At 38.1% G+C, this 20,261-nt stretch overlaps 2 protein-coding genes and 1 pseudogene across 3 annotated transcripts; all 3 read right to left on the bottom strand.

Annotated features, from left to right (window-relative positions):
• Positions 1-606: 606 nt before the first annotated feature.
• Positions 607-5,349, bottom strand: LOC115144811 (troponin I, fast skeletal muscle-like). 2 transcript variants are annotated; one of them, XM_065003021.1, is made up of 8 exons: positions 5,259-5,343; positions 3,802-3,931; positions 3,376-3,408; positions 3,186-3,222; positions 2,859-2,984; positions 1,916-2,005; positions 1,261-1,434; positions 607-1,115 (listed from the first exon to the last, which is right to left on the bottom strand). In XM_065003021.1, exons 3-8 carry the CDS (start codon positions 3,381-3,383, stop codon positions 1,032-1,034), a joined length of 519 nt encoding a protein of 172 aa, XP_064859093.1. In that variant the 5' UTR covers positions 3,384-3,408; positions 3,802-3,931; positions 5,259-5,343; the 3' UTR covers positions 607-1,031. The 2 variants fall into 2 exon arrangements, with proteins under 2 accessions (XP_064859093.1, XP_029541750.1); XM_029685890.2 differs by lacking the exon at positions 3,802-3,931 and having other exon boundaries at positions 5,259-5,349.
• A 117-nt stretch (positions 5,350-5,466) lies between these two features.
• Positions 5,467-8,441, bottom strand: LOC115144841 (troponin I, fast skeletal muscle-like; annotated as a pseudogene).
• A 5,677-nt stretch (positions 8,442-14,118) lies between these two features.
• Positions 14,119-18,862, bottom strand: LOC115144812 (troponin I, fast skeletal muscle-like). Its single transcript, XM_029685891.2, has 7 exons — positions 18,732-18,862; positions 17,053-17,083; positions 16,917-16,953; positions 15,196-15,324; positions 14,826-14,915; positions 14,566-14,739; positions 14,119-14,397 (listed from the first exon to the last, which is right to left on the bottom strand). Exons 2-7 carry the CDS (start codon positions 17,058-17,060, stop codon positions 14,317-14,319), a joined length of 519 nt encoding a protein of 172 aa, XP_029541751.1. The 5' UTR covers positions 17,061-17,083; positions 18,732-18,862; the 3' UTR covers positions 14,119-14,316.
• Between the last annotated feature and the right edge of the window lie 1,399 nt (positions 18,863-20,261).

The following is a 20,261-nucleotide window of genomic DNA, read 5'->3' as shown; positions in this document are numbered from 1 at the left end:
ATTATTAATATTAGTATTATTATTATTATTGAAGGGCATTCATGTGTTAACAAATATGGTACACTAATATCACATGACCATTTCCCAATGCCTTTCCATTAGCTAAAACAGATGTTAAGAAGATGATTTTTTTTACAAACTACGGTATACATCTGATAACAATTTGTTAATCTGGATTAAATAGGAGGTTGGTTACTTAGCAAATCATAATTGGTTGTTCAATCCAGGGTTGTGTGTTTGTTGTGTTTCAATTTTAAATTCTAAATATCAATAACAAAAATAGATATATTAAGTATTTAATAATTTTCCCCTGATCTAGATCCATGGAATCCTGTAAATGTTAGTTATATGTATTGGGTTGGATCTATTCATTGCACAGGTCCAATTTCCAGATCTAAATGCAAGCTTGGCATAACACAAACAACATCCTACAGCAACGCTGCTGGATCAATTACAGACTCAAAGATATTGGGATCTAAGGGCTCATCTGGGCAAATATGCACACATTCTTTGAGTGTATTGTTTTCGCTGGCTGAAGCACGCACAGTGACAATTTGGGCCTAACTGGCAATGATCTTGTAGGAAAACACTACAAAAACAATCACAAGCTTTTTAAAATTGTTTTTATTTTTATTTTTCTGTTAGTGAATATACTCCTTTTAGTGAATGTTACAGATGCAGATGGAAAGCTGTGTGATGTTAAGAGTGGGTGAAGCTACAAATATTTACCCTTTCCACCTCACTATACAATAGCCAAAAACATTTGCAAATTACACTGAAAAGTTAAATAGAAAGAAAGAGAGACAGCGAGAGAAAAAGAGAGAGAGAGAGTGGGGGAGAGGGGAGAGAGAGATATCCAAAACCATAGTGTCGAATACATATTTGAACCTACAGTATCAAAAAATAATAGCATTTTAAAATCAAAGATCCTCTTCCTGCAGGGATACATAACAACAAGGTCATAGAAATCCGTCTCTGTACCACAATACGACAAAACACAAAAGTCGGCTATGACTGAAAAATGAATGTGTTTAACCCTGAAACTTCTTCTTCCTGCCGTCCATGCCAGCCTGTTCATCAACGTTCTTACGCCAGTCACCGACTGCATCCACTGCCTGCGTTACAGAAAGTTTATGATGTCACAAATAGAGGATCAAATATGAAATAACTGATCCTTTCCACAAAGCTCAGAACACATTTGGGACACAATACTCAGGTACTGTGATTCTCTGCTTTGTAGGTTTCCACACAAATACCCACCTCCTCTTTGACCTCCTTCTTCACTTCTTTCAAGTTGGCTCTGAAATCCATGGAAGCCTTGTGCTTGGTGCCCAGCAGAGCCTGGAGCATAGCATCAGCAGACATACGCACTTTCTTCAGAGCTGGCTTCTTCATGCCCTGGATCTCAACCACTTTCATTCTCAAGTCCTCAATCTGTGACGTGAGCAAGTCAGGAGGAAGATAAGATTTGCCATGTCAAAAATCGAATTTGATTTGTCACATGCGCCAAATACAACAGGTGAGTGCTTACTTACAAGCCCTTAACCAACAATGCAGTTTTAAGAATAAAAGTGTTAAGAAATGATTTACTCAAATAAACTGTAGTAAAAACATGTTTTTATAATAATAATAATAATTAAAGAGTAACAATAAAATAACAGTAGCGAGGCTATATACAGGGGGTACCGGCACAGAGTCAGTGTGTGGGGGCACCGGTTAGTCAAGGAAATTTAGGTAAGATGTTTTTTTTTTACACATCTACATCTGATAACAATTTGTTAATCTGGATTAAATAGGAGGTTGGTTACTTAGCATTGGTTATTCAATCCAGGGTTGTGTGTTTGTTGTGTTTCAATTTTAAATTCTATGGATATGTGTTTGTTTCATGATGAGGACAAGATGGAATAGAAAATACCTCCTTGTCTGCCTTCGTCACCTTGGACTCTGCGTCATATCTTTCCTCATCAACCTTGTCGATGGATTGGGCTAACTTTTTGAGCATTTCCTGTTGGTACACAAACACATCAAATCAGTCAGGTAATTTGTATTTATTTAAGGCAAGTCAGTTAAGAACAAATTCTTATTTACAATGACAGCCTAGGAACAGTGGGTTAATTGCCTGTTCAGGGGGTTTGAACTTGCAACCTTCAGGCTACTAGTCCAACACTCTAACCACTAGGCTACCCTGCCACCCCTATGAGAAACTCTTCTCTCCTGACGGAGTCAGTCTCTTTGGGCAACAGTTATTTAGAGTGTGTACTTTGTAGGCAAATCCACATGGCTTATTACAAGAACCACCAATGTGAGGCCTAAATACATTGGAGTAGATGTTTTTTTATTTTTTTATTTCACCTTTATTTAACCAGGTAAGCTAGTTGAGAACAAGTTCTCATTTACAACTGCGACCTGGCCAAGATAAAGCAAAGCAGTGCGACACAAAAAACAACACAGAGTAACATGGAATAAACAAGCGTACAGTCAATAACACAATAGAAAAAAAGAAAGTCTATATAGAGTGTGTGCAAATGGCGTGAGGTGGTAAGGCAATAAATAGGCCATAGTAGCAAAGTAATTACAATTTAGCAGATTAACACTGGAGTGATAGATGAGCAGATGATGATGATCAGATGATGGTGTGTAAGTAGTGATACTGGTGTGCAAAAGAGCAGCAAAGTAAAGAAAAACAATATGGGGATGAGGTAGGTAGATTGGGTGGCCTATTTACAGATGGACTATGTACAGCTGCAGCGATCAGTTAGCTGCTCAGATAGCTGATGTCTAAAGTTAGTGAGGGAAATGTAGGTCTCCAGATGTGTGAAGCTTGTGTAAATGAATGAATTATTAGCGTCGTATCGTACCACCAGCGCCGTTTGATCTCCAGACAAATCCAGGGCGGGGAGCTCAGCCATGAAATTGGCTTTCTCCTGCACAGCCTCCTTTTTCTCCACTTCAATAAGCTCAAACGCAATCTGGAGCACTAAGCTCTGTAGGACAAAGAAACATAGTAAAGACAAACCCAGTCCACTATGTGGTATTGGGGCACAAAAGATTACCTAAAGGATTAAAGAGGTTGAAAAGTTATAAAACCAGTCTAATTTATGCCCAAACTAATTCAGTCAAGTACTGGACATTGGTGTGAAATACTTGTTTCATCCAATGGACCATAATTCATTGTCTTGGTTCACCTTCAGATGATGCCTGCGGCTCGATGTCATCTTTTTACTGTGAAAAACACATGGATTTGACATGTTGTTAGGGATATAACAGTTATGTGCATTGCTGAGAGAACATAAGGGTGGATTGGACATGTTTTGTGTCAGGCTGGAAGTCTGGAATTACACTTTTAGTGAATGTTAGACAAATTTAAAGACTTACTCTGACATCTTGGCTGTTGTTGTGTTTCACACCCTGAATAGAAGCACAACAGAGAGAACTTGCTTTATTTTTTTATATTTTTTTCCACCTTTATTTAACCAGGTAGGCTAGTTGAGAACAAGTTCTCATTTGCAACTGCGACCTGGCCAAGATAAAGCATAGCAGTGTGAACAGACAACACAGAGTTACACATTGAGTAAACAATTAACAAGTCAATAACACAGTAGAAAAAAAGAGTCTATATACATTGTGTGCAAAAGGCATGAGAAGGTAGGCGAATAATTACAATTTTGCAGATTAACACTGGAGTGATAAATGATCAGATGGTCATGTACAGGTAGAGATATTGGTGTGCAAAAGAGCAGAAAAGTAAATAAATATAAACAGTATGGGGATGAGGTAGGTAAAATTGGGTGGGCTATTTACCGATAGACTATGTACAGCTGCAGCGATCGGTTAGCTGCTCAGATAGCAGATGTTTGAAGTTGGTGAGGGAGATAAAAGTCTCCAACTTCAGCAATTTTTTCAATTCGTTCCAGTCACAGGCAGCAGAGAACTGGAACGAAAGGCAGCCAAATGAGGTGTTGGCTTTAGGGATGATCAGTGAGATACACCTGCTGGAGCGCGTGCTTGATACTTATGATTAAAAAATAAACATTTATAATATCAGTAGGGTTCAATAGGTGCAATAGGTGCAAAAGCGAGAGACATGTCTGGTCTAAAGATCATATTGTGATATTGAGCTGAAGATTGGGGAACACTTGGCCAAACTAGGTTCTTAGGGGAAATATGATACATTTTCAGAGCTAGAGTCTGAGGCAATTCCGAGAAAGCTATATCTGGACTGCTAGAGTCAGTTGTCTGACTTGTTTAATGGTTGTTAGAATGTGAAACCCTAATAAACTTTAACTGCTGCTGCCTTCAGAGACGCAAGTCTCGATTTATTAACCTGCTGCGGTGCTGTATATCAGAAAATCCTTCCGAAATACATAAATCAACAGCATCTTCTTCATTCTGTAGACAGATGTGATTGTGTTGAATCAAGGTACTCACACTCATCAATGGATATAATGGTTTGCTATTTTCTTCCCCAACAATTGACTGTAAGTCTCAGTTAAAAGTTATTGATAATTGAAAACATCAAAAAAGCGTTACTTTCCCAGTCATTCATAATCTAATCAAATTAATTATTTCATTTCAAATCATCATGTCAACTACACAATTTAGCAAGCTAAGATCTATCGCAAAACTCCGCTTTTTATTTTTGTTGACCTATACATGACAATTAACATGGCATTTAGCATGCTGTCTATTACACAGTATTACAAAGCTGTTACTCCATCCACCACCTCAAATAAACATGCACCACATTTCTTTAATGGAAAACGAAAAACTTTCCCAGCTATCATTTTCTCCATCACAGTGTATAACACTATGATCTTACCATTTTATATTGAATTAACAATCATCTAAATAGAATCAATGAATCTCACACAGAACATTCTGTGCCTGAGATCTTTATCTGAAACTCAATAACTCAGAGGTCTGTATTTATGTTGTGTCTTTACCAGCTTTGACTGCTAGAGTATAACCCCTAACCAGAACCCTAGTCAAAGTTTTACAAAAAAGAAAGTCTGACTGATTTACCTCAATGTCTTCACCTGTTTTGCTTGGTGAATATATATGTTCCATATGCTCCATTTGGTAATGATCCATAAAGTGGTAAACAGAAATACACCCATGTGCAGTGAGTGTATTGGATTGTTAAGATTGCCATTGGTTGGGAGGCCCTTTAGTCTATTTCTATTCCTTGTGCTTTTAATCCCAGTGATGCAACACAATCAGAGAGTTTGATAGAGAGACAGGAAAAGAGAGATTCTCACCTATGAGAGGAAGAGGAAGAGGAGGAGGGCAGAACACACCAGGAGGAAGAATGGAAGACTAGCACACTGACAAGCGACATGCGGTGAAACATGAAAACGGTATATATGGTGTCGGATGATGCATCAGCAGAAACACTTGGTCCTCTTTATGGAAGTAGTTTCCATGTCAGACCAATGGAACATCGAGCTCCTGAAATACACTATGCCCAACCTCATAAATGTTCTTTCCTTCAAGATGTCTTTCAAGACATATGTTGCTCTGAGCAGTGAGTATAGAATTACAGTTCAGTATGGGAGGGATAGGGAAAGTATTTATAGATAAGAGTAAATATAAAAAATATGATACTGTATTTCTAAAATCTAAATTAATTGAAGTGGGAGTCTACTTCAACAAGTGAATCATAGTAATATAACTCAACAAGTGAATCATATGATCAATTCTAGAAAAACAAGTTCTTGAAAATCCTAATACAGTTTTAAAAGTGGTTATTTTATCGAATCAGTAAAGCACTCAGAAATGTAAATTGTATTGAAATCAGAAATTGATTTATTGTCTTAAAGACAAAACACAATAAACCTCAATTCCATCATGTTTCCTTCAAACCTAAAAGCACAGCAACTGTGAATTATATGTTAGGCCATATTGATAATATGTTGAGTGCTTAATCAGGCCAACACATGACAAATGGAGTTAAACAAACTAGTCAATAACACGTAATAAGTGAAATGCTACTCTACTCATGATTCTGCTTGGCTACATTTGGTGAACAGTGCAGATTGCCATTGTTTGTTCAAAACTCACCAACTTCCCCCATTTTTCTATTGCTATACTTTCAGAGAAAGGGGATTGTATTACATTGAGAGTTGGGCAGAGTGAATGAGAGAGAGAGGAAGGATCAGCAGAAATGAAAGGTACTCTACTATACTGACATCTTGTGGTTTAATAGATAACCTAATAGATGTATTTAATAAATAACCTCCACCCAATATGTTCTAGGTGTCTCCAGAATTTGTGTTGCAAAATTCCAGTAACTTTCCCAAAATTACCAGGTTTTCCAGAAATCCCGGTTGGAAGATTCCCAGAATAAGAAGCAAATAAGATGATTTTTCAGAAAGCCAACTTTTTTCCAACCATACTCCAGAATACCTTACATCCAAAAGCATGGAGGGACCAAATCTGAAAGGAGTAAAATAATTTACCACAACACAGAATCATAAAATTGATACCATTTCCATGTTTCATGTTTCCACCATGTTCATGTTTCCACCATGTTGATGTTTCCACCATGTTCATGTTCATGTTTCCACCATGTTCATGTTCATGTTTCCACCATGTTCATGTTCATGTTTCCCCCATGTTCATGTTCATGTTTCCACTATGTTCATGTTTCCACCATGTTGCCAACATTTATTGAATTACTGCAGTTTGGCAGTTGTATATATTTTCAGTAAGCCTATATATTTGGAAAATAATTTACAATTCAATTACAGTTTACAGTTAGTATAAGACCTTATCTTATGCTGTAAGATAAACATGTCTTTGCCTCAAATCTTGACCTTAGGTCTTCCATATCCAACTCTGTAACAGTACAACAAAATAACAAAAAAAGATAGATCAATCACTCTGTATCCTCCGTAGTTTTGAACACCAAAACTAATTTGGTAATTTTTTCAGACTGAAACTTCTTCTTCCTGCCGTCCATGCCAGACTGTTCATCAACATTCTTACGCCAGTCACTGACTTCCTCCTGCATGACATAAAGTTTACGATATGACATTCTCAGTGTTTGAGGATATAATATGAAATAAATGTAATTGATCCTTTCATCAAATCCCTGAATACATGTGGGGAAAAGGTTGCCAACTCCCAAAGTACTGTGATTCTCTGCTTCGTAATTCTCCCCACAAATACCCACCTCCTCTTTGACCTCCTTTTTCACTTCTTTCAAGTTGGCTCTGAAATCCATGGAAGCCTTGTGCTTGGTGCCCAGCAGAGCTGCAAGCATAGCATCAGCAGACATACGCACTTTCTTCAGAGCTGGCTTCTTTATGCCCTGGATCTCAACCACTTTCATCTTCAGGTCCTCGATCTGTGAAGAGGGTGAGTCAACACATAGTCAAGACCAGCTCTATATGTTTCCAGGATGAGGACAATATGGAATGCAACGTACTCTACCTCTTTGTCTGTCTTCTTCACTTTTGCCTCGGAGTCATATCTATCCTCATCAACCTTGTCAATGGTCTGGGCCAACTTTTTTAAAGCATTTCCTGTGTGCACATCAACACATTACAGATCATTTGTATGAGAGGCATCAGTATGGCACCAGTATCTAAAGAGGGTGGAATTAACCACTTTCTACAGGCAACAGCTATCTAGAGAGGGAGAGGTGGTAACCTTTCATTTGACATACTGATGAAGGCTTTGCCAAGACGTCTGTGTGAAATTATATCCCCCGCTGTGGAATTCAAATAAGACATTAGCAACCACAAAAGGAAGACAATGGAGTGTGTATACATCTACGAATCCCACCTCATTACGACAAACTCAAATCAATAAACAGTATGGTACCACCAGCGCCGCTTGATTTCCAGACAAATCCATGATGGGGATCTGAGCCATGAAATCTTCTTTCTCTTGCACAGACTCCTTTTTCTCTGCTGCCAGAAAAGTAGCCGCAATCGAGAGACACAAGCTCTGGAGGAAAAGGAAACACAGTGAGGCCAAACCTAGTCCAGTACCTGGCTTGGTGTACATTCAGGACACGCTGGTGTGCTTAGTGGAGGTCAAAAAGATAGAAATGCACATTGGCATACACAGAGTCATATACTGCTCATATAGGAAACCCATTGACAAAATGCAGTTTGCACCTAATTTAGAAGAATACATAGAATGTTGTCACAGTGAACTGTGTTGATTTACCTTTAGATGATGGTTGCGGCTCGAGGTCATCCTTTTCCTGTGAAGAAAGGTGAGTTTGACATACTGGATTGTTATATACATGACTGGTCAATATGCTGAAGGGACATGACTGATCAATATGCTGAAGAGACATGACTGGTCAATATGCTGAAGGGACATGACTGATCAATATGCTGAAGAGACATGACTGATCAATATGCTGAAGGGACATGACTGATCAATATGCTGAAGGGACATGACTGATCAATATGCTGAAGTGACATGACTGATCAATAAGCTGAAGGGACATGACTGATCAATATGCTGAAGAGACATGACTGGTCAATATGCTGAAGGGACATGACTGATCAATATGCTGAAGAGACATGACTGATCAATATGCTGAAGGGACATGACTGATCAATATGCTGAAGTGACATGACTGATCAATATGCTGAAGGGACATGACTGATCAATATGCTGAAAGTACATGACTGATCAATATGCTGAAGTGACATGACTGATCAATATGCTGAAGGGACATGACTGATCAATATGCTGAAAGGACATGACTGATCAATATGCTGAAGTGACATGACTGATCAATATGCTGAAGTGACATGACTGATCAATATGCTGAAGTGACATGACTGATCAATATGCTGAAAGGACATGACTGATCAATATGTTGAAGGGACATGACTGATCAATATGCTGAAGGGACATGACTGATCAATATGCTGAAGGGACATGACTGATCAATATGCTGAAGAGACATGACTGATCAATATGCTGAAGGGACATGACTGATCAATATGCTGAAGGGACATGACTTGTTTTTTTCCCCTCATCAATCTACACACAATAACCCATAGTGACAAAGCAAAAACAGGTTTTTAGAAAATTTTACAAATGTATTACAAATAAAGAAATGGAAATATAACATTTATAGTATTTAGACCCTTTAGTCAGTACTTTGTTGAAACACCTTTGGCAGCGATTACAGTATCGAGTCTTCTTGGGTATGATGCTACAAGCTTGGCAGACCTGTTTCTGCCAGATTTCCTCCAGACTTTGGCATTCAGGCCAAAGCGTTCAGAGAATCTTGTTTCTGATGGTATGAGAGTCTTTAGGTGCCTTTTGGCAAATCAAAGCCGGGTGGTCATGTGCCTTTTACTGAGGAGTGGCTTCCGTCTTGGCACACTCTCCCGTAAAGGCCTGATTGGTGGAGGGCTGCAGAGGCAGTTGTCCTTCTGGAAGGTTCTCCCATCTCCACAGAGGAACTCTAGAGCTCTGTCAGAGTGACCATCAGGTTCTAGGTCACCTCCCTGACCAAGGCCCTTCTCCCCCGATTGCTCAGTTTGACTGGGCAGCCAGCTCAACGAAGAGTCTTGGTGGATCCAAACTTCTTCCATTTCAGAATGGAGGCCACTGTGTTCTTGGGGACTTTCAATGCTGCAGAAATGTTTTGCTACCCTTCTCCAGATATGTGCCTTGACACAATCCTGTCTTGGAGCTCTATGAACAATTCCTTCAACCTCATGGCTTGGTTTTTGCTCTGACATGCATTGTCAACTGTGGGACCTTATATAGACCTTTCCACATCATGTCCAATCAATTGAATTTACCACAGGTGGACTCCAATCAAGTTGTAGCAGCATCTCAAGGATGATCAATGGAAACGGGATGCACCTGAGCATAGGGAAGGGTCTAAATACTTATGTAAATAAGTTATTTATATATATAATGTGTAAGTCGCTCTGGATAAGAGCGTCTGCTAAATGACTTAAATGTAAATGTAAATGTTAATATATTTGCAAAAAATTCTAAAAACCTGGTTTTGCTTTGTCATTACGTGTAGATTGCTGATGATTTTTTATTTTTAAATCCATTTTAGAATAAGGCTTTAATGTAACAAAATGTGGAAAAAGTCAAGGGGTCTGAATACTTTCTGAAGGTACTGTATGTGTGTATATTTGCCCATGTTAGAGTACGGTTTAGGCATACTAGCAATTGTTTGATGTTAGGGTTTGGGTTGGCTGTTTGTTTTTTGTTTGTATGTTTCTTTGTCTGTTTGTTTATTTATTCTGATTTGGTATAAAAAAAAATCCCTACTTTCTAACATTATGTTTGTCTAAGACTAGGGATGCAAAAATCTGTAACTTTCCGAAGATTCCCAGGTTTTTCCGAAATTCTGATTGGAGGATTCCAGATTCCTGCTTATTCACTCCTGATTACGGGAGTCTTCCAACCAGGATTTCTGGAAAACTGGAGAATTTTTGGAAAGCTACCGCATATTTGCAACGCTATCTAAAATCCTGTGAAAAGAATCAAATGTGGAAAACAACAAGGTAATGGATACTTACTCAGACATGATGGAGGAATGTGTGCTTCAGACCCTGTAACAAAAAGACAATGAGGAAGATAAATGTTTTTAGCATTAGGGTGCCATTTGCCTCATAAGCCTAAAATTAGAACAGGCTTGTGTATCCAGCTCAAGAATGATTCATGAACACTGGCTGCTAATTGAGCAATTTGGACACTTCAAGGAAGGGAGGGGAAATCTGATCCATTTGACTATTAAAACTTGTTGGAACAATTTTGATCAGGCTAAATTTGGACAGCTGGAGACAAGTCACCCCTGACATTCATGGGCTGTTACTTTATTGATGTCATTAGCACACAAATCCTCTGCAGGCATCATCGTCTTGCTCCACCCTGAGAACATCTTGGTATCACTCAAATCACTACAACCTGCGTTCTCAGTGAACCCCGTCATTACATCTCTTTCACTTTTCCTACTGCATTTTGGGGAGCATACTTTCTGTCATGAAAAGCCCCTCAATCGAATCATTGATTCTTATTTTAAGCAATACAGTATATGGCTCAAATGTTGTAAGACACTGTTGTTAAAACACACCGCATCAATGAATAGCAATGTTAAGAATAGGAATGATGTTTTTAACAACTTCTCTGTTTTCTCTAGTTTAAAGTCAATGACACATGCAGTTCAAATTCATGAATATTCAAATGATCAAATAAATGCTACTATTTTGAGTATACTTCAGCAAACAGAGAAATTGACAGTAAAAACTCTTGCCAACACATCCTTTTCCAATCTGTTCAACTAGGAACATACATGATAATCAAAATATGTATTAAACTGTTACTTTCAAATGCCTGATAGAGCCTGATAGAGCCTGATAGAGCCTGATAGAGCCTGATAGAGCCTGATAGAGCATGGTGCTTGCAACGCTCAACTGTTATGCCATGTCTATCAACTGACCAGTGGATCTGAAACTATTCTGTAGGTTACCAAATGTTAGCTGTAGCCCAAGAGGAACGGACCACCATCCAAGGGCATAGAAGCCCCATTCAGTAAACACTGTCTGCTGTAACCTAGTTATCACATTCGAGTTACAGTATAATCAAAATTCTAGATCTCCATCACAAATCCCATATCGCTATCCATGACAGTTATACACACTGAATATTTGGAGCAACATACATACATACAGCCTTAAACATACAGCCTTAAATACCACAAAAACAACGTGCTTTTGGTATGGGTATAGCTAAGTTAATGTCTTCAACTGCCTTCCATGCTAGAGTATAGCCTTTGAGCAGGAGTCCCCCCCGCCCTCCACACAGGGTCACACTGTCTAACACAGAGGCCCGTCGGTCATTCTGTCTAGACAGGCTCAATAGTCTTTCATAGTATCCACCCTGACATATTTATCTCAATGTATTCATCTGTATTCAAATGTAGTGAACTTGTGACAGGTGTCACTTAGTGCGATCATTTCCAGGTGCTACCTGTTAGTGGGTATTTAAAAATAAAAAAATTCTACTGTGTTATTGACTTGTTAATTGTTTACTCCATGTGTAACTCTGTGTTGCTGTCTGTTCACCCTGCTATGCTTTATCTTGGTCAGGTCGCAGTTGTAAATGAGAACTTGTTCTCAACTAGCCTACCTGGTTAAATAAAGGTGAAATAAAAAAATAAAAATAAAAATATCTGTGTAAATGTAGCCACCTTTACATCAACGTCTATAAATGTGCACTGTGTAAGACTTAATTAACAGGTAAACCTACCCCCCCACGGTGAGACTGTATTCCTTAATTTATCAATAAGTCACATCCAACCTTATTTATCAGTAAGACAGATCCTGTGTGATCGAAAGATAAGAGAGGTTCTCACCTATGAGATGAGGAGGACAGGACACACTTGGTGAAGAAGGGGAGAAACTGGTAAGTCACAGGCAAAGAACAAATCCAACAGGGTATATATATGTAGACTAATGATGAATCAGCAGAAACCCAGGGACCTCCTTGTGGTGGTGGAGACTCCTTAGGCCAACAGAACTGTGGGCTCCTGAAATACCACCAACCCTTTCCTCCAACTCACATCATAAATTTCCCTTTCTGCAAGGTGTCTCCCAAAACCTGAGCTGCCACTTGGCTTCCATACCAACGACGTTGGAAAGGTTTGACAAAGCCATCCCAGTTAAGCACGGAGGTCATGGATAGATAAACCCGGGTAAGCAAGGGTCAACGTTGATATATTCTTGAACCACTTTTGGGTGATTGATGATAATTCCATTTTCAATAATAAGAAGGCTATTGTTAAAGGGTCAGTCTGCAGTTCAAACAATAAAAAGTGACTTCCCAGCCACTGTTTTGACAAAAAGTTCTTCAACAATCAATGTGTATATAGCAATAATTTAAATGTTTAAAAAAAATGGAAGTACCAATTGCAGATTGCACCTTTAAAATAAAAAAGGGAAAGGGGTTTGTGAACTTTAACAAGGGAACCATGTTATCCATTGCATTTAAGTGAAACCTTTGAACAATTTCTGTATCTGTCATTATTGTCAGAACAATTTTTGACCTCTGGAATCCATTTTGTTAAGGATTATTAAAAAGTAGAAAAAAGTGTTACTCACCATTTGCAGGACTAGAGTTCCCCAATCCAACTTCAATTGCATGGCAATACACTGTAAATTGAATATCTACAAATAATGACAAATTCCTGAGAAAAAAGTGAGCAAGCAAATAGCCCTCTTTTGCTCAAATGTGAGATGGGGAGAAGGAGCGAGAGATTGAAAGAGAGCGAGAGAGAGCGGTAGAGAGTAATGGAGAGAGGATATTTATTTATTTATATATTATATTACTAATTATATCATAACTATATTCTTGTAAATTGTTTATTATATTCTTTATTCAAATATGAAAGGTTTAATTAAATATAAAACATTTTTAAAATTATTAATACACATCTAAAATGTGTAACTAAATCAAGCCAATCGTTATTGAGTTTTAATTAGATTGTTATTTCGCATGACACATTATATTCTAATGACATTGACATTTATGATGAAATGTTTGTAGGAAATATAATCCTATATTCTTACAACAAATATATTAGATTAATTCACTGTGGGGTTGCAAAAAGCAAATGTTACCAGTTTTCAGGGATACAGTGTTTTCAACCTAACTTCAGTTTCTCCTGGAAACCGGAAGTGTGGACTCTGCTTAGACGTCTTTTTACACCAGTATTATCTTATGCTAGGTTGTGATTTTCAATGTTCCTGATAAGGCGATATTTCATTGGGGGCGGGAATAGAGAACCTTGACACAGCTGTCTGGTAGGTGCACATAAGTGACATAAGTGCAACCCATTAATATTTGGATATTATGGATGCCCCACTATTTCAGTGCCAAATTGGTAATAAAGAAATAAACATGCATAACAATGTTCAAGCACAGGAGGTTGGAAAGGACGGACTCGTAGTAATGACTGGAGTGGGTGGAATGGTATCAAATACATCACACATATGGTTTCCATGTGTTTGATGCCCTTCCATTTGCTCTGTTCCAACTATTATTATGAGCCGTCCTCCCCTCAGCAGCCTCCACTGTATTCAAGAAATATACATGTCAAAAGTAACAAAAAAAGACTGTCTTCTTCAAAGCATTTATTTAATTACTGAGCTTTGGCATGAATGTTGGACATAGGTAAAATAAGTTTTCTTCAAAAGCTTTTAACTATTGACATAAGACATACGTTTAAGTAAAATAGATTGACAAAATGACTCTAACTCTGTGACGGTATAACAAAACAACCTAAAAGATGTATTAAAAAACTAATTCAGTCATTTATGCGGTCTCAAACTTCTTCTTCCTGCCGTCCATGCCAGCCTGTTCATCAACGTTCTTACGCCAGTCACCGACTTCCTCCTGCATGACATAAAATGTACGATGTGACATTCTTAGTGTTTGAGGATGTAATATGAAATTCATGTAACTGATCATTTCCTCAAAGTTCTGAGCACATTCGGGACAACTGCCGCCAACTCCTAAAGTACTGTGATTCTCTGCTTCGTAATTCACCCCACAAATACCCACCTCCTCTTTGACCTCCTTCTTCACTTCTTTCAAGTTGGCTCTGAAATCCATGGAAGCCTTGTGCTTGGTGCCCAGCAGAGCTGCAAGCATAGCATCAGCAGACATGCGCACTTTCTTCAGAGCTGGCTTCTTTATGCCCTGGATCTCAACCACTTTCATTCTCAAGTCCTCAATCTGTGAAGAGCGTGAGTCAACACATAGTCAAGACCAGCGCTATATGTTTCCAGGATGAGGACAATATGGAATGCAACGTACTCTACCTCTTTGTCTGTCTTCTTCACTTTTGACTCGGAGTCATATCTATCCTCATCAACCTTGTCAATGGTCTGGGCCAACTTCTTAAGCATTTCCTGTTGACACACAAACATATCACAGATCATTTGTATGAGAAACACAGTGTGTCTTCAGCTTTTGGCACAGATCAATCTCATTCAATTCATTTTAGTTTCTATGCAAATCAAATAAATCCAAATGCAGCCTTAACACATATCTCAAAATCAAATATGTAAAATGAAAGATAAATAGGTTAGGATTTGTGTGGTACCAATTGTATGGTTGTATGAATTATTGTATATGTCAGGTATTCAAAGCAGACTAAATGAGAATGAACTGGTTAGAATGGTAAAATACCTGCAGCTCAGGAAGACCCCCAGACAATACCGGAGCAGGGCAGTTTTCTGCTATAAAAGCTGCCTTTTCCGTTATCAAGTCTGCTGCTTCTTTCTCCAGGAGGTCTTTGGCAATCGCAAGCATCAAGCTCTGGATGCCAGGGGGAGAAAAGGTGTCAGAGCAGCTAACACGACTACACCAAAACATGTAGGACTCACCAATGCAAAGTTAGGCCTAGCATCAATTTCAGGCACTCTCAAATGTACTGTATTTCCTTGTACATTCAAGAAAGTAACCTTGGTAAAATTACCATGTATCTGAATAAATAATTGAGAGCCTAAGCACGTTAACTTCAGGCAACTGCCAGCTAATGTGTTTCTGCCGTTTGTTTTTGTCTTGATACATTTTACACAATCACTTGTACACATAGTTCATTTGTGGTTATTTAATTAAATAGGGAAAGGTATTTGTATTTCATATCGCTACTGTGCCCGCAGTTTTGACATCTTTGCAAATAAGAATGGATTATTATTTGACTTAGCTGTATAGACACAATATGAGTCAAAGGTTTGGACACACCTATTCATTCAAGGTTTTTTCTTTATTTTTACTATTTTATACATTGTACAATAGTAGTGAAAGCATTAAAACTATGAAATAACACATATTCAATCATGTAGTAACCAAAAAAGCATTAAACACACCAAAATATATTTTATATTTGAGATGCTTCAAAGTAGCCACCCTTTGCCTTGATGACAGCTTTGCACACTCTTGGCATTCTCTCAACCAGCTTCATGAGGTGGAAGGTGACCTGGAAGGCATTTAAATTAACAGGTGTGCCTAGTTAAAAGGTCATTTGTAGAATTTATTTCCTTCTTAATGCGTTTCAGCCAGTCAGTTGTGTTGTAACAAGGTAGGGGTGATATACATTGGATAAAGACAGCCCTGTTTGATAAAATACCTTGTCCATATTATGGAAAGAACAGCTCAAATAAGCAAAGAGAAATGACAGTCCATCATTACTTTAAGACATGACGGTCAGTCAATGCAGAAAATGTAAGTGCAGTCGCGAAAACCATCAAGCGCTATGATGAAACAGGCTCTCGTGAGGACCGCCACTGGAAAGTAGGAACCAGAGTTACCTCTGCTGCAGAGGATAAATTCATTAGAGTTACCATCCTGAGAAATTGCTTTCCAAATAAATGCTTAACAAAGTAACAGACACATCTCAACATCAACTGTTCAGAGAAGACTGCGTAAATCAGGCCTTCATGGTTGAATTGCTGCAAAGAAACCACTACTAAAGGACACCAATATGTTACCCTTATTTTACCGGGTGAAAGAAAAAGCAGCCAAGAAGTGCTCAGGATATGGGAACTCCTTCAAGACTGTTGGAAAATCATTCCTCATGAAGCTGGTTGAGAGAATGCTAATAGTGTGCAAAACACTGTCATCAAGGCAAAGGGTGGCTACGTTGAAGAATCGAAAATATAAAATATATTTTGATTTGTTTAACATTTTTTTTGGTTACTACATGATTCCATATGTGTTATTTCATAGTTTTGAAATCTTCACTATTATTCTACAATGTAGAAAATAGTAAAAATAAAGAAAAACCCTTGAATGAGTAGGTGTGTCCAAACTTTTGACTGGTACTGTAAATGTTCAATCAAAGGAGAGTAAGAACAAAACAGTTTTTCATATTGGAAGCTGAAATTGGGTTAAATCAGTATATTTACCTTCAGATGACCCCTGCGGCTCGAATTCATCTTTTTCCTGTGAGAGGAAGAAGTAGATACATGAGATGTTCGCGATGCACTCAGACAATCAGTCACCTCTCAGATGTTATTGAGACTAATGTAATATTATACTTACTCTGACATCTTGCTTGTTTATTTTTTCACACCTTGTATAAGACAGAAATTAAAAGATTCAAAACTTTGACAGAACAAGTGTTGCTATAAATGTATGTGTTGTACTGTGATAGACTCAGAAGAGCAGTCATAATGCCCAAATTAATCCACCAAATAACAGTGGCACACAACAAGATATAGAGGTCACTTTAATTACTCAGCAAGTAGGAGTCTACCCTGGCTCACTTTACTGGGTATGTACTTATTTTTATCTTTATGCTGATGCAGGACATTTGGACAACCTGCGATTTTAGCATATTATTATGGCAGCTAGACACTGGCAATAGAACACCTTTCAACTAGTTTCACATTGCAGATATAAGCATGCAGATATGAAGTATTCACAAACATGTATCATATTGCTGCTTGCCACTTGGAACAATTTTATGCTTAAACAGATAGGGTTTCAACTTATTCAGATGCCAAAACATATATACATTCTGAATGATAGTTTCTTATTTCCCCGAGGACGACAAATCTAAACTGGTATTTGGCATGCTAAACTTTGATCTACTTAATTATTGAGCTGCTGACCTACATTTGAATATAACTACAACTACAATTTTACTCATTTGTTAAAACAATGAGTCACTCTTTATAATGTTGATCCTTTAAAGGGATAGTTAAACTATTTTTTTTTAATTGTAGCTTTTCTTCCAATTTCCTTAAGTTGTTGTTGTTTTCTCCAAACCATTTCAAAATAACTAGCTAGCTAACCAAGTTCAATACTAGCTAACCAATTGAAATACAGTTCGTAGGAAACCAATAACTAGCTAACCAATTGAAATACAGTTTGAAGGAAACCAATAACTAGCTAACCAATTAAAATACAGTTTGGAGGAAACGAAAATACGCTAATATTTCCAAAAAGTGAAACTTTAAACAGTGATATATTCCCTTTTTTTTACTCATGAATGTTCAAATCTTGCAAATAAATCATGTAAAATGTTTTATTCATTCATGATACACAAAAGGTTTCATATTCTGATGGTTATTTATATTTAATTTCTGTAGATTCCAGACATCTAGAACATCACCTGTTCAGGAACAAATGGCATAAGATTGCACACACAGAGCAGAACAAAAACATCCAGGTAACAAGGTCCCCTTGAGCATCATGTTGGGCTGATACATGCAATCAGCCTACGAAGTATAATATTTCTAGTGACCAAGAAGGCTCAAACTGTTGAGCTAGCTCTACTTCCTGAATAGCTAGATTCACATCTGGTGACACAAAACAATTCAGCAATTCAATTCATTCAATTAAAACATTCAAATTCCTTAATATCTGTCAATCATGTGCACATAATGAATCATTGAAAATAACATCTATCGCTTAAAAAAAGAAAGGTGAGAATACAGACCTGTATTTGTTTCCCCCTTTTTTTCCCCCCAATTTAGCCAGCACACATGCATACATTTACCATGTGGGTGGCCATAGGGATAGAATCCACAACCCTGGTGTTACAAGCACTGTCCTCAACCAACTGAGCCATACAGGACCATGTTACTACGGTGATCGTATGATCTGCCATTGTGCAGAAACCAACAGCTGCAACACTACATACAGTTCAAAGCAGTCAGGAGACAGGAGCACATTATGCATGCTGGAGCACTATAAGATCCCACTATTATCCTCACCTGTGAGAAAAAGAATGATGAAAAATGAAGAGCAGCTGTGAGAGATGGAGAGGGAGAGGATGGCAAGCCAATAGCAGATTAAATGAGGGAGTACACAGTATTAAATACTGATGGGTGGACACCAGTGGTTTATCCCTCCCTCAACATGGTAATGTTTACTCCAGTAGGTCAGTCTTTATGGTAGTGGTCAGTGATGCTGCCGGCCCCCTGTCAGCCTGATATACTGCCCTGTAACATATACATGCCCTGTAACATGCCCCGTTATCTAAATATAGGCTCCATATTTCCAAACCAGATAACTACAGTATCAATAATATTTCCGCATCTTGCTCTGTAACTTAAATAATAACAAGCAACGTGCAACTGCTTGTCACAATGTCATCCCCTCTATAGTTTCTTGTTGTGATCAAGTCTTAATCGATGAATGATAAGTGAATGTGGTCAGATATAATAAGCATTGGAAATAAAGCATCTTATGGTAGGAACTTACCCGGTAAAATAAGGGTAAAATAACAAATAAAAATAGGGGTCTGATCCCATACTTTGACCTAGGGCTGGCTCCAGCCTTTTGGGGGCCCTAAGCAAGATTTGGTAGGGGGGCCCCCCACATCACAGCAAAACATTTGAGAGGCACCGCTCTTGACGGTGGAGAAAAAAATGCTTGTTTTAAAGGCCCAGTGTATTTTCCTTTGTTTTATACATATTTCCATACTATGAGTTTGGAATACACTGACAATTTTAATTGAAAACAATCTAAATCAAATCAAATTTCATTTGTCACTTGCACCGAATACAACAGGTGAAATTGCTTACTTAAGAGCCCTTTTCCCAACAATGCGGAGTTTAAAAGTAAGAGCAATTTGCCAAATAAAAAAAGGAAATAGTAGGGCCTGCTGGATGGCGCAGTGGTCTAAGGCACTGCATCGCAGGAGTCACTAGGAGTCACTGCAATTCTACACATTTTGCCATGGGGCATAGAGAAAATGTTGCCGTTTTAAAGCAAGTTTACTGCAATCCTATGAATTGTGACATGGGACAGAGATCATTTTTTCTTTTTTTCAGTTTTACAACAAATTTCCCACAATCTACCTACTTTGCCATGGATGGAGATACTTTTTTTTTTGCAGTTTTAAAGCAAATTTTCCGCAATTATACACATTTTGTAAGGACTTATGCCATGTTAATATGATATGAGTGAGAATGACTAACAAAATCAATGGAGGCCCCTCTGGAGGTCAGGTAGCCATGCTTACTACAAGTTTAGATAGCTGGCTAGACTAACTACCAATAAAAAAAAGTGTTAGCCGACTTGGCTAATTGAGTGACTGTCATTGACTGACATAACAAGAGAAAAACTGCTGACACACAACCACATTTCGAAATTGCACCTGGTGTATTCAACTATTCTCACTCTGAAATGGTCAATTGAGATCCGACTGAATTCCCCCCAAAAATGTCATAAATAAATAATAATAATTTGTTGGGGGCCCTGCAGCAGCTGGGGGCCCTAAGCGACCGCTTATGTTGCTT

The sequence above is a fragment of the Oncorhynchus nerka genome, linkage group LG17, assembly GCF_034236695.1.
Source record: "Oncorhynchus nerka isolate Pitt River linkage group LG17, Oner_Uvic_2.0, whole genome shotgun sequence".
Lineage (NCBI taxonomy): Eukaryota > Metazoa > Chordata > Actinopteri > Salmoniformes > Salmonidae > Oncorhynchus > Oncorhynchus nerka.
This window is presented reverse-complemented; position numbering and strand designations above follow the sequence as displayed.

Bases quoted from the DNA above. Each gene is read 5' to 3' on its own strand.
- LOC115144811 (XM_029685890.2), bottom strand. The intron at 2,985-3,185 runs GTGAACCAAGAC...TTTGTCCTACAG, and splicing joins GCCGCAGGCATCATCTGAAG to AGCTTAGTGCTCCAGATTGC. The intron at 1,116-1,260 runs GTGGGTATTTGT...TCTGTAACGCAG, and splicing joins AGAAGGAGGTCAAAGAGGAG to GCAGTGGATGCAGTCGGTGA.
- LOC115144812 (XM_029685891.2), bottom strand. The intron at 14,740-14,825 runs GTAGAGTACGTT...CGCTCTTCACAG, and splicing joins TGAAGAAGACAGACAAAGAG to ATTGAGGACTTGAGAATGAA. The intron at 14,398-14,565 runs GTGGGTATTTGT...TATGTCATGCAG, and splicing joins AGAAGGAGGTCAAAGAGGAG to GAGGAAGTCGGTGACTGGCG.